The sequence below is a fragment of the Cryptotermes secundus genome, unplaced genomic scaffold (assembly GCF_002891405.2).
Source record: "Cryptotermes secundus unplaced genomic scaffold, Csec_1.0 scaffold124, whole genome shotgun sequence".
Lineage (NCBI taxonomy): Eukaryota > Metazoa > Arthropoda > Insecta > Blattodea > Kalotermitidae > Cryptotermes > Cryptotermes secundus.
The window spans coordinates 986,086-1,000,703 of NW_019735462.1; the positions used below are offsets into that span (position 1 = coordinate 986,086).

The window sequence follows — 14,618 nt, forward strand, 5'->3', positions numbered from 1 at the left end:
ATTTTTGACTATTTTTAAGGGAAAGCTTGAATAAAAGATCCTCACGTATGTGTTCAGAAAGCAATTAAATTTAGAATCAATATTACTGCTGTCAAATACATTGTCCCACGATTCATTACTTAATTTTGTGACAAAATCTGCCATCGTATGCTTGTTGATTTTCCTTACTGTTTTATATTGTTGATTACTGGGCTGAAAGTCAATATTATTTATTTCTATGAGTTGAGCATCATGATCGGATAAGCCATTTATAAAGGGTCCTACAGTATAATCTCTTAATTTTGAGTTATCAATGAATATATTATCTATCGCTGAACTAGAATTATTTTGAACTCTTGTGGGAAAGTTAACAGTACTGGAGAGATTGTAAGATTTCTGTATTTGTCCCTGCATCCAGACCAGTTCTGGGACCAATCCAGCTTCTTATCCAGTGGGTACTGGAGATGATGAATCTGGGCATGAAGCTATCCACTTACTTCTGCCTAGTGCTTAATTTTAAGGGAGACTGGAGTTATACCTCCACAGGAAAGCCAAGATTCACAGTGGGCTGTAGTGACACTGCTTTACATTTACAGGTTTTACTGCACATTGCCCATTCCCCAAGTCAAAGCCTACTCACTGGTTAGAGACGTGAAGTATGAAGACAGATGGACTGATGTTTCCACAGTGTGTTCATTTTATGTATTTTGTGCAAAAAACACCTAGAATGTTTCTTCCTATGTCAACATCCTATGATAATTGTCAACATACATTGTATTAATTTCACATTCTATTTCCAAATATACAAGATGCAAGGAGAAGAAGTTACAAGACTGCGAAATGAAGCTTCTAAGGTGGGGAAGGTGCGAGAACAGTACATTAAGAAGCTGACACAAGCAGAGAATCAGCATCAAAGTCTGATGCAAGAGAAAGAGATGCTGAAAGGGGTTATTGGTCACTTTGAGAAAAACCTTGAAACAGCCAAGAAGCAAGCAGAGAATAGCAAGAAGATCTGTGATGATCTACAGAGGGAAAAAGATAACCTCAACAAGAATATTCTCAAAGCAGCAGGTATGGTTTTATTATTGAGAACTGCAAGGCAGAATTAATCTTCAAACAGTTGTACCATATGAGATGATAAGTCAGTGATTTTCTATTGTGGCCATGGCAGTTATGAGGTTTGTAACCTATACTTTTCACCAAATATTAGGCTGAGTAAATCAAGGGGGATCAGATGGACAGAACATGCAGCAGGAATGAAGGCACTGCAAAATTATATCCAAATTTTAAATCAGAAAATCTGAATAGATGAAAACACTTGGGAGGCCTAGTTCAAGATTCATGCCATATTCTTTGCAAGCTGTTGTACCTGTTATTTGCCTGGGATGTGTTGCTTTCTTTGTCAATGTCACATTGGTAGCTAAAATTCTTGCTGGAAAAATGACACCCAAATAAAGAAATTAAGGGTTATTCATGTAATTTAAAAGAGAAAATAAATTTGGAATGAGGATTCAAATTGTTTTAAAAAACTATACTGCAATACTAGTGTACTGCTTTAACAACCATGGCTGCTGTACATATTGGCAAGAATATGGAGTAAATTTCATAATATTGTCGCATGTTGGGTATGTCACGCGACAAATAACTTCACGTGGGTCTCGGATTTAGCGAATCTTTATTGGATACTCAATCTTCCACACCTTACAATTACTATCACTTGCAGAGTCACTTGACTTTTGGCCCAACTTCGATGCTGTTCTCTAATACTCTGTCCGATTCTCTAATACTCTTGGCTTATGTAGGTGTTTTGCGGACTCAGTAGAGGACACATCTCGCCAAAGTTCGATCTCACATGTTTGGCAATCCGTTGCTTCAGGAACGCTCTTTCTACACTGGTAACGAGTTTCGTCTCATCCGTCGTTACTCAACGGCCTTCTGTTGTTCATCTCCAGGGAAACACGTTCATTGTTTCAGCATTGTCTACCAAGTGGCCCACTGTTATTGCATTACCATGGAAGTATCTACTCCAAACACGTTACATTGCTCCCTTCTAAAGGTTGTTCGTCCCAAACAGCCTAACAGTGCATCCTTGGTTTCGTTTCCTAAGGTGTTCATCTTCTGTGTATTACCTCCGCCTTTTCTTCGGTGTTTTGCCTTCCTTCCATCCGCCCCCCTTCTTCCAGAGTGCTCGCCCCGAGCACTTCCAAGGTCCAGTGGTTGTCGGTCCCATTGTCTCACATTCATTCTTTCTTCATTCACCCTTGCGGGGGAGGTCGGTACTTCTATGTTACCGGTTCCTCCCATACGGGCTGTTTCCCTTTTTTCGTTTTGGAGGGGGTTGGTCCCTCCACAAGATCCACTTCTTGACATTTTTTGGTGGGAAAGGAGATTCGGTAATTCGCTTCGTGGTCTCATGTCCGGTCATTTTTCTATAGGGCTCGATTCTTGTCCCTCTTGTTACATTGCGGTTGTGTCCATTGTCTCTTCCGAGTGTCCATCCTTTCTGTGTTCCTTGTACCACATTGTCCCTGGCACCAACTTTCCCGACAGCATTATCCTTGCCCATGCCACTCTTGCACAGTGGGTCGTCCTAGTTCTAGAATCAACAAGTTCTCTCTGTGGGTGACACTTTTCCTGGGTAATGTAAGACTTTACGATGTCTCTCTTATGTCGTGCCATTGCTGCGCGACAGGACATCTCCTTGTCGGTTTCCTGCTTTTGACATGCCACTGTTGCACGGTGGCTCATCCCTCTGTGGACAATGGCCAATTTCTTTTGGGGTTTACAATTTCCCCATGTTGAATTCTTTGCTTTCTGGCAGCGGTATTCCGCGGCCAGTTTTTGGTCCCTACACCTTTTCTTCTTCGGTTCTCCGACCAGCATTACTTCGGCGTCTACTACGGGTACCTCTTCTTTCTGTGCCGCCTCAGGTTTCCTGTCCGGTGAGGTCGGCTTCTTCTCTTTCCGCCAGGCTTTCCAATCGGCCATCATTTGTTCATGTCTGGCGTCCGCCTTGGCCTGGCTGGCGTCTAATTTAGCCAGGAGTTCTTCTTTGTCTGTCTCCATCTTCTTCAGCAGAAGTTCCAACATCTGCTGTGACTCCATTTCAGCTCATGCGTAAGTCCAGTCTTTTAAATTCATCTCGGAATCTGAACTGATCCCACTTCTGACACCAGTTGTCACGTGTTGGGAATGTCACGCGACAAATAACTTCACGTGGGTCTTGGATTTAGCGAATCTTTATTGGATACTCAATCTTCCACACCTTACAATTACTATCATTTGCAGAGTCACTTGACTTCTGGCCCAACTTCGATGCTCAGTTCTCTAATACTCTGTCTGATTCTCTAATACTCTCAGCTTATGTAGGTGTTCTGCGGACTCAGTAGAGGACACCCCTCACCAAGGTTTAGTCTCACGTGTTCGGCAATCCGTTGCTTCAGGGATGCTCTTTATACACTGGTAACGAGTTTCGTCTCATCCGTTGTTACTCAATGGCCTTCTGTTGTTCATCTCTGGGGAAACGTGTTCATTGTTTTGGCACGGTCTACCCAGCGGCCCACTGTTATTGTGTTACCATGGAAGTATCTACTCCAAACACGTTATAATATCTTTGTGTGATTAACAATTGGAAATGTAAATGACGTGACAGAAGAGTTTCATATTTGTTTAGTATATGTTAGAAAGCTGAATACAGACACAAAAATTTTGTTATTCACAAAAGTAGCCTCAGTAAATCTCTTTATTCATATGGTTGTGATGTGCCTGAGAACACCCATTTTATATGATACTAATCGATTGTCATCAGGTACATTGCTCTTTGTGAAAGTTTGTTGTGACATTGTTTCAACTGTGTAGTGCTAACTTCATACATTTTAAATGCATAATTCCTGTTTCCAGGAGCAGCATATGAACAACAGGAGAAAATAAAATTACAGGAACAAGTAAAGAGAAACTTGGAGCAAGGAATTGACAATTTCAAATCTGAAGTAAATAAACAGAGAAAAATTGTTGCAAGTCTTGAGGAAGAAAGAGACAGGTGTGGTTACATTTTTCTAATTATTTGTATTCTGGTAGCATCTTTTTGAGAAACAGGGTGTCAAGATATGCGAAACTGGAGAATAATACATAATCAGCAGCTTTCTAATTTATACAGCTCACATATTTCTATTAGTATGGTCAAATGAAGGATGTTGTGACAGGCTTGACATATAACCCATGTGGAGGAAACAAGAACTGAATACAAAATTTTGGAGGGAAACCTCTTGAAAAGCATCAATTTGAAAAACTGAGACAGGAAGAGAGTATAATATTAAAATAGATCATAGGATGTGAACTGGATTGAAATGGCTTCATAATGGAGCTCACTATTGCACACAAACTTAATGGCACTCAACATTCATTTATTTTTATTGCTAGTGGGGTGCGACTAAGTCCCTTGTACTGCAACCACTTCTGGCCTGTCGTACCAGCCCCAGATGATACGTGAGGGTGATTGTGGAGCAATTGGTGGAATGAAGATTGGCAGGGGAAACCGAAGTACTCGGAGAAAACCTTCCCCAGCGCCACTTTGTCCACCACAAATCCCACTTGACCAGACCCGGGATCGAACCCGGGCCGCCGTGGTGGGAAGCCAGCGACTAACCGCTTGAGCTATGGTGTGGCCTTCATTTTCTGTTAGTACAGGATGAGTTCTTTAACACAACACTTAACAAAAATTTTTTTTTGAAAGGGTAGATATTGTTCTTTTAAGCCTTCACAGTATATTCTGAAGTAATTGAAACGTCTTGTAATTATTATTTTAAGTTATGTATGTGTCTGCATTTTTCATTGACTTCAGTGGGCAAAGTCACAAGTATATTTTGCTCTGCTATCGTATATTAAAATATCTGTCCCCGTATGTATTAATTCATAAACAGTGAAACTTTGGGACATTTGGTAGGGCTCCTCACAGAGGAATCAGCACATCACAGGGCTTCTACCTATATAGGATGACACAGGGTAGCACAAAAATATAGACTCTCATGAAAAGGATTTTGATCTGTGATCGCAATGTTTGAGTGCCTCAACATTATATGCATCTTGGAGTATGTGGCCATTATGACTGCTACCACTAGTAATTAATCCATCTGCATCCTTCTCCACTTCCACAGGAAATGATCATAATTTTTAATAATGTTCCTCATCTACAGACTAGACTCTGATTGATTTCTAGATATCAAATGCAGCTTCTATAGTTGTCTACAACATATAATTTTACAATATCATTCACAGGTAGCAGAAGAACTACTAAAGGGAATCCTTCATGTTTTACATAAAAATATGCTTGCAATGACTGTGGCTTCTAGCATGGAAGTGTATGGGTATGCTAGTGGAGGCAGATGGGTTAATCAAAAATTCTCTCTGTTTTAAAATAAAGGTTCCAGCACCTGATGTTAGAAGATTCAGTGTAAAAATTAAGTATTGATTAAACATAAGACAGTCAAAGGTGGAAAGAAAGAAATTAATTATGTTTATTTCAGATATGTACTGGAGTCTCAAAAACTGACTCAAAAGTTACAGGATACACTAGCTGAAGTGAAGCTCAAGCAGGTATCTATTGTTGATTATAAGAAGAAGATAGAAGAAGCAGATACCAAGTTTCATACTCAACAAAAGCTCTTTGAAGCAGTCCAAAGTGATCGAAATACCTTCAGAAAGCTGTTACTTGAAGCCCAGGTGAGGCAGTGCTGATGTGCTTGCGATATTAATTTTCCTTATGAAAAGTTCTTATCTTCTGGGATATCATGCTGTGTAGTACATTGAAAGTTATGCTTCACATTTGTTTCTTGCATGGTTTATTTTTTACCCTTGAAGTGGGAGGTGGCATTTTACTCTAAAATGTCAGTTGACTTTCAAAAGGCTGCAAGGTGCTATTTCTCAGAAAGTATAACCCTTCATAACCATCTCTGTGAGAACCTCAAATTCCAGTTTTCCTTGTGTTTTCAACTCTGTTATTTCTAGCCTCTGTCCTCTTAGCAGGCAGAAAAGAATCGGTTTGTAGATGCCAGTGATCAAAGAATTTTGTTCACATTATAGGACAGTGATATAGATGAGTGACAGTAGAGGGAATCTACAGGTTAATGTGGAACTGAAACAAAATGAGTTGCTTTTAACATTTTTATATTTTTATAAGGGTGGATCTCCTCATGACAAATACGCCTCCCTACTTCCCTCTTCTTCCATAAGGCTCCTCTTGTATCTGTGTCCACACGTTCCTCTCTCTCTTTTGTATACTTTTTCCTATCTCACTACCTGCATTCATATCATGGACAGAATGAACAAAGATTCTCCCTCTAACCATCTGCTTCCCCTCTGCTTGTTTCCTCCCTCTCCCACTAGCTGTCACTTGTATTCATGTGTCTCTTTTTGTATTCTTGGTTTCTTATTGGTGTTGACATGGGAGAGATGTGTAATGTAAGTAGCATGCATGTGCAGGTGACTGTTTATCTGACAGTTTAATTGTTTATGCTATCAAAGGAATCCTATTTCCATCCATGTGTAACATGTACATACCATTGTATTATTGGACCAACTTCCATGTGGTGTTGTTAGCTTCTGATCGTGTCTAATGTTTTTGGATACAAATATACTTACAAGAGATATTTTAACACTTAACTTGGAATGCTGAAATCAGGAAACAAAAAGTAATATGTTCTTTATTTTCCTTTCTGTTTCTCATACATAATAATAATCATTATAAAAGGTAAAACAACTCAGTCCAGTGTGACTGTTGAAGTTTTTACTACTTCAATTCTTAACACCCTTACATGTTTCGGTCCCTATAGACCATCATCAGAGGGACATCGATACTCTTTAGAAACCACTATTACAATGGGCATTCTGAATGTTAAAATATATACACATACAATGTTTGTAATGCACAATATATACAAAATCCAAAGTTTTCACAACTACAGCAGTTGTTTTCTATTGTAGGCCAGATGGTCTGCCAATATTGTGCGTTTCTTAAGTGTAATTTGTATAGCTGATTGTTGATATTTTGTTTCTTAATATATAAGTATTTTAGTTTGTTCTTTATCCTAAGTTTGGTTAATTGTTTTTGGGTTAGCTTTATGGCATTACTTGTCCCATTTAAGTTTAGGTTGGCATATTTAGGTATGATGTTTTTGTTTTGACAAGTTCGAATGAACCATATACAGAGTGTCCCAGGAGGAATGGACCAAACTTCGGGAGGGTGTTCCTTATGTTAAAGTATGCCGATATAACCCAAAACACCTATGTCCAAAGTTGAACGGTTACGGAGATAATGGCCCGAGAAAAGTGTGGTCTTCTAGCGGGTCTACGGACTATACCTATCAGCTGAGAGGCCTTATCTNAAAGTTTCACACTTCTCTGGCCATTATCTCCGTAACCGTTCAACTTTGGACATAGGTGTTTTGGGTTATATCGGCATACTTTAACATAAGGAACACCCTCCCGAAGTTTGGTCCATTCCTCCTGGGACACCCTGTATGTGCATTGGTTCTTAGTAGTTTCCTGGCCTACAATAGAAAACAACCGCTGTAGTTATGAAAACTTTGGATTTTGTATATATTGTGCATTACAAATATTGTATGTGTATGTATTTTAACATTCAGAATGCCCATTGTAATAGTGGTTTCCAAAGAGTACCGATGTCCCTCTGATGATGGTCTATAGGGACCGAAACATGTAAGGGTGTTAAGAACTGAAGTAGTAAAAACTTCAACAGTCACACTGGACGGAGCTGTTTTATCTTTTATAATATTGTTAGTGTGACAGACCAGAATGAAACAAATCAAATTCATCGAAGTTAGTCAAGCTAAACTGGTAAATCAATACATCAATACGAAAAGGAAACTACTGAGAACCAATGCACATATATGGTTCAATCGAACTTGTCAAAACAAAAACATCATGCCTAAGTATGCCAACCTAAACTTAGAAGGGACAAGTAACGCCATGAAGCTAACCCAAAAACAATTAACCAAACTTAGAATAAATAACGAACTAAAATACTTATATATTAAGAAACAAAACATCAACAATCAACTATACAAATTACATTTAAGAAATGCACAATATTGGCAGACCAACTGGCCTAAAATAGAAAGCAACCGCTGTAGTTGTATTTTGTATATATTGTGCATTACAAACATTGTATATGTATATATTTTAACAGTCAGAACACCCATTGTAATAGTGGTTTCCAAAGAGTATCGATGTCCCTCTGATGATGGTCTATAGGGACCGAAACATGTAAGGGTGTTAAGAACTGAAGTAGTAAAAACTTCAACAGTCACACTGGACGGAGCTGTTTTATCTTTTATAATATTGTTAGTGTGACAGACCAGAATGAAACAAATCAAATTCATCGAAGTTAGTCAAGCTAAACTGGTAAATCAATACATCAATACGAAAAGGAAACTACTGAGAACCAATGCACATATATGGTTCAATCGAACTTGTCAAAACAAAAACATCATGCCTAAGTATGCCAACCTAAACTTAGAAGGGACAAGTAACGCCATGAAGCTAACCCAAAAACAATTAACCAAACTTAGAATAAATAACGAACTAAAATACTTATATATTAAGAAACAAAACATCAACAATCAACTATACAAATTACATTTAAGAAATGCACAATATTGGCAGACCAACTGGCCTAAAATAGAAAGCAACCGCTGTAGTTGTATTTTGTATATATTGTGCATTACAAACATTGTATATGTATATATTTTAACAGTCAGAACATCCATTGTAATAGTGGTTTCCAAAGAGTATCGATGTCCCTCTGATGATGGTCTATAGGGACCGAAACATGTAAGGGTGTTAAGAATTGAAGTAGTAAAAACTTCAACAGTCACACAGGACAGAGTTATTTTATCTTTTATAATATTGTTAGTGTGATGGACCAGAATGAAACAAATCAAATAATAATAATCAATTTCTTTATTGATATTTTAATACATTTAGATTGAGGATAGAAATGTATTCAACACTGGTTTATTTTAATTCAACCATGCAAATGGGTAAGTGTATTTCTTGAGTCCTGGCCATTATAACAGCATATACAATAAAGGAATACAAAATATGATAAACTAGAAAAGAGAAGAAGGGATGAAAGGAAATTATGTCACACGTTCATTTTCTCTTCTACATGTGTTTTGACACACCATAAGAACGTGTATTTGTTTTGTTTTGTTTGTTTTATCTAACACAAATATTCAAATGATCACTACTGTCATTCTTGGATATTTTTTTACAGGATGAAATTTCTGAACTTAAGCAGAAGTTGAAGATTTTGAGCCATCAGACTGAACAACTGAAAGAGGACATTACAATGAAGGAGGCACAGCTCCTGAAAGAAGAGAATGGTAATACCAGAATTGTAACTCCAATTTTGTATTCCTGCTTTCAAAATATGAGATGTGATTCAGAGATAATTTTGGGATATGTATCATGAATATACGTATTGTGATGAGTTATCTTATGTCCATCACCACGCAACTCTTCCAAATTCGCTTCAGGCTCTGAACCGATCCCACTTCTGACACCAGTTGTCACATGACAAATAAATTCGTGGGTCTCGGATTTAGCGAATCTTTATTGGACACTCAATCTTACACTCTTCACAATTATAATCACTTGTGGTGTCACTTGACGTCTGGCGACTAGGTTCCAATTGTGTTGTATGAAGGCTAATTAGCTCTGTAGTTCTCGGCTTATGTAGGTGTTCTGCGGACCGGATACAAGACACCATTCACCAAGCTTCCATCTCATGCGTTCGGCAATCCGTTGCTTCTGGAACGCTCTTTATACACTGGTAATGAGTTTTGTCTCATCCATTGTTACTCAACCGCTATTCATCACTATCTGTCGCTGTGGGATCTCCACAATTTCCATTGTAGCCGTTGCGCGGCGATGGACGTAAGATAGCTTGTCACATTATATCCTGTGGGTTTATAACTTAACCTCTCTATCTACATATATATTCTTTGTTTGAATTGCATAAATGATCATATACTACAGAAGTTTTGCCTGCACATTTCATTTAGGATACTGATTGGTTTGTCTGAATGAAATTTGTTACTGAGAAGTGTATATAAAAAGTTATCAGGCAAATTTAGTTTTGGTCTGAATCAAACTGACATAACTCCTATATAATATGAAGTACAAATCAAACTAAAAAAATACCTCCTCACACAGAAGCTGGTATAGAACATGACCTCATGGAGAGCTTGAAATTTAAGAAATTATTTTTAGTGAATATTTAATGAAATTCAGGAAATTACACCTTCTACTCTGCTTTATAGATTAGCTGTGCATCAGTAGATTTGTGTCTGAAATAAATGACTTTAAAGACCAGTAAGATATCCAAAACTCCATAGAATGCTTGTGGAAAATAAATGGATTTTTTTAATGCTAGTGGGGTGAGATTAAGTCCCTTGTACTGTGGCCACTTCTGGCCTATTGTACCAGCCCCATATGATAGGTGAGGGTGATTGTGGAGCAATTGGTGGAATGAAGATTGGCAGGGGAAACCGAAGTACTTGGAGAAAACCTGCCCCAGCGCCACTTTGTCCACCACAAATCCCACTTGACCAGACCTGGGATCGAACCTGGGCCGCCGCGGTGGGAAGCCAGCAACTAACTGCTTGAGCTATGGCACGGTCCAGTGGATGTTGTTATTGCACATTCTGTTCACTGTGACCCTTTGGTGATATGCAGATCAAAATTTGCTTAAAGTAGTAAGTATATGATTTTAATATTGTCAGACAAACTGTTGTTAAATCTTCTCTTTAACCAAGGAATGCATTTTATTAATTTATATACATCAAAGAAAATATAAAACTAAAGTAACACTGCAACAGTATGGGCATGTTGCCATTTACATGTAGCTGCCAGTGCAGGTAAGGTGTTGTTTAAAGAAGTCTTCAAGGGATTAAATAATCAAAAAATAATTTTATTAATGTTAAACTTAATTTTAATTGCATTCCTTTTCTATTACATATGTATTCATGCACACACACCTGCACACAGTAGAAGAATTCAGAATTATATGTTTTCACTGGTTTGTTTATTATTTCAAGGATTTATTTCTGCACCTTCCTGGGTTATTCCAAAGTCTCTATACAAATATTCAAACTGAACAAATAAAACTAAACTAATCTATGATACTCAAATTACTGAATATTTGACACATGAATCTGAAATGGTTTGATTTGTTTTACAGCATTACAGAAAAGCAAAAAAGAAAGAGAGATCCAAAAAATTGAAATAAGGAAACTCAAAGATGAATTACATGATAGCAAGGAACAGATTACAGCTTATAACTTAGAGGAAAGAAAGCTACTTAAGATCATTCAGGATGGAGATCATGAGAGAGAGAAGCAAAAGAAGGAAATGGAACGGGTAAATAGAAATCACCTTTTTTTTCTGTACTCTTCTCTTACTAAATTAACATATTTCCTTAATCTTTTATCTCCGTATCTTACCATTTAGGATGTCAGTAAGAAGTCTGGTTTAATCAAAGTCACTGTTTACTTTCATTATATGTATTTTGGGTGCTCTTTCTTTGCAGCTAGATGAGTTAGAGCATGAAACTGATTATTGCTGCCATCTAAATTTATGAAGCTTTATCTCCATGTCCCCTACATATCTTCAGTATGATGCCTTTGCACACTAATTTACATTTTACTAAAGATAAGAAAGTCCACTGAGTAAAAAAAAAAACAATCTTTATTTCCACATGCGAGTAGTACTATAGAAATACTAGATCTAAAACCAGTTCTGATGTATGGGTGTGAAGCATGATCCATGTGTTTTTCATATATCAAAGCTTCATTTAGAAGAAAAGAAATATACAGCAAAAACTGCTCATTCTTTGTACCCAGGTTCAATTAAATGGGAATTATACATTATAAACCCTTCAGATGTACAAACCCATGCAAGGTATCACTGGATGGCAAGAGGTTAGAACTTATATTACAGAAAATATATTTTCAGATAATGAATGAGCGAGACATTCAAGGAACACAGTTAGCAAGGAGAAATGATGAGTTGTCTTCACTGCATGATAAAACAAAGATTCTACAGACTACACTCCATAATGGTGAAGCACAATATGATCAGAGGTTGGAGGACATTCGTTTACTAAAACTGGATATTAAAAGACTCAGGTAAATCTTGATAGTACACGGTCTTCTAACACAAACTTTCAATAAGATTTATAATATTTTAACCATTTGCTGTATTTCTTAAATTCTCTATATGTGGACCTATCACACTAGTTATTTATTTTAATACAATTTTTATTCATTAAATTTCAGTAAATTAAATGTGGCAGAGAACATTTGATTCTACTGGGTTGTTCTATATTACCTGTGATAAGGTATGAAATCAGAAAAGTGTGATTAAATATACTGTAATTATAAGATTTTCAGTGTTGCACATCTGACCAAAAAGTTCCATATCATTTTTTTAAAGAAATTTTTCAGAATCGTCAACTTCCTAATCTGAACAAATTATTACTTACCAGGGTCACTGTGCCCTAACAGCAATAATTCAGGTGAAACATGGTGTCCTCTTTTAAGATGTGACACCATGCAGACGGGTAGAAATTTAATGATCTTTCACAGAAACATACTGCCTCCATCTTTAGGGTCAAAGAGTATGTTAACAAGCAAACATGCTCTGAAACTCAGTAAAATTCTACCAGACTGCATGGCATCACTTCCAGAACAGAGTACTTTGTACATGAAATAGCAAGGGGTCAGAGTATTAAGATAGGAGAAATTCTTAAAATGAGGAATGATAATGGGGATTCCACTGCATTTCTTCTATTGGTTTTCCTACATCATTTAATAATTTAGGCAAGAAAAGGACTTGCTCACAAGAAGCATGACCAATATGACAGATATGCGCCAAGAAATTTTTCACCTGGAGACAGACCTTACTCGTGAGCAACTGAAGCGTCGTGCATTGGAAGAGGAGTTACAGAACCCTCTTAATATTCATCGTTGGAGGAAACTGGAAGTGAGTTCATTAAGAATACCTATGTCAGCATATTTCTTAGTGTGAATTATTTCAGGACGAATAAATATACACATACCATTAATTAAATGAGAAAAAGAAAAGGAAAAAGACAACTTACCATATTTATTCTCTATCTTGAACTGAGTTTTATCACATCTCGCTTCTAGCACATTCACATAATGCTGCTTATACCTTTTCATTTTTATGTATTTGCATAAAGTACATGTTAAAAGCTTGCATAATGGGGAGGTGCCATATAAAAGTCTGTCTGTTGATCTGTCTCATCTACAATATAATTTTGCCTGAATCTGGTATCGGGTGTCTAACACTAAAAGCCATGAGGCAGATTTAATTTAGGTTTGTATTATTCCAGTGAAACCCACATACTACGTCAAGCTCAAATCATACTAAAACCATGGAGTTTTTTTTTGTCAATAATAATGATGAAGTTACAGAAATTGTAGTTTGTTTTCTCGATAGTAAAAAAAGCAATATTCTTTTGTTGAGCATACCTACTTGTGAATAGATACAGGGATAAGAGAAAAAGCTGTACTGCAAAGAGTAATCCAGTTTCTCATTGGTAAGCAGCTGTGAACACTACTTTGTTAAGTGTCACTAATATTCTACTTCTCTTTGTGAATAAAGGGCTCAGATCCTGCTACACATGAGCTAATCCTGAAGATTCAGCTCCTACAGAAGCGTCTTATAGTTCAAGCCCAAACAACCATTAAACAAGAGGCCCAATTAAAAGAATGTGAGTTACTCTACTCAAATTTACGTCAACTGCTAGCCCGTCAGCCAGGACCAGAGATGGTCACCCAGTTGCAAGAAATGCAACACGCCCTCAAGGCCAAGGACAGAAAAATTAAAGTATGCAATTTTGTAGTGTGTAGTAGTAGTAGTACCACAAAATAATGTGATCATCACACAATCTAAATCAGTTTCCAGTTTCCTCTAAGCTAGAGAGCCACAGAAGCAGTAAAACGTCATTGTTATCATGAATGTGTGTAAAGATAAGCTGAATATTTCATGCTGTAGTCAATGTTCAAGTTTTCTGTCATTTATTTTCTCTTTCTCAGTGTTTGGCAGCAGAACTGAACATGTATGAAGCACAAGTATCAGAATACAAATCTCACTTGGCAAGAGTCAACGAAGAATTACAAACTGTGAAGAAAAAATACTTTGCACAGGTGAACCAATCACATATGTTTTATAGCTAAGAATTTTTATAATTTTAACAGTTAATACCATTAAATTGACTGTATTTGTGGTCTAGTGGTCAGAGTTCCTGGCTACAGATCCAGAGGTCTGGGTTCGATTCCTGGTGCTACCAGATTTTCTGAGTAGTAGTGGGTCTGGAATGGGGTACACTCAGCCTAGCGAGGATAATTGAGGAGCTATTTCAAGTAGATAGCAGCTCTGGTCTAAAAACCGAAATTAATGACCATGGGGATTCACTGCACTGACCACATGACACCCTCTGTCCACTAAAGTTGGCACGAACTTCATCAACAAGCGGCGAGCACTCAGTATAGTTTGCTTGCGGACTAAACCCATGGAGTTTTTTTTAATACCAT

General features: G+C 37.3%; 1 protein-coding gene across 1 annotated transcript in view; it reads left to right on the forward strand.

Moving 5' to 3' along the window:
• Positions 1-14,317, forward strand: part of LOC111869294 (cilia- and flagella-associated protein 58) — a 30,083-nt gene extending 15,766 nt beyond the window's left edge. Inside the window, exons 6-14 of the mRNA XM_033753376.1 lie at positions 789-1,050; positions 3,880-4,018; positions 5,502-5,697; positions 9,272-9,380; positions 11,240-11,418; positions 12,013-12,185; positions 12,879-13,041; positions 13,687-13,911; positions 14,121-14,317. Of these exons, the coding sequence (XP_033609267.1) occupies positions 789-1,050; positions 3,880-4,018; positions 5,502-5,697; positions 9,272-9,380; positions 11,240-11,418; positions 12,013-12,185; positions 12,879-13,041; positions 13,687-13,911; positions 14,121-14,261 (1,587 nt within the window). The 3' untranslated portion in view covers positions 14,262-14,317. The remainder of the gene's footprint in view (positions 1-788; positions 1,051-3,879; positions 4,019-5,501; positions 5,698-9,271; positions 9,381-11,239; positions 11,419-12,012; positions 12,186-12,878; positions 13,042-13,686; positions 13,912-14,120) is intronic.
• Positions 14,318-14,618: the final 301 nt, after the last annotated feature.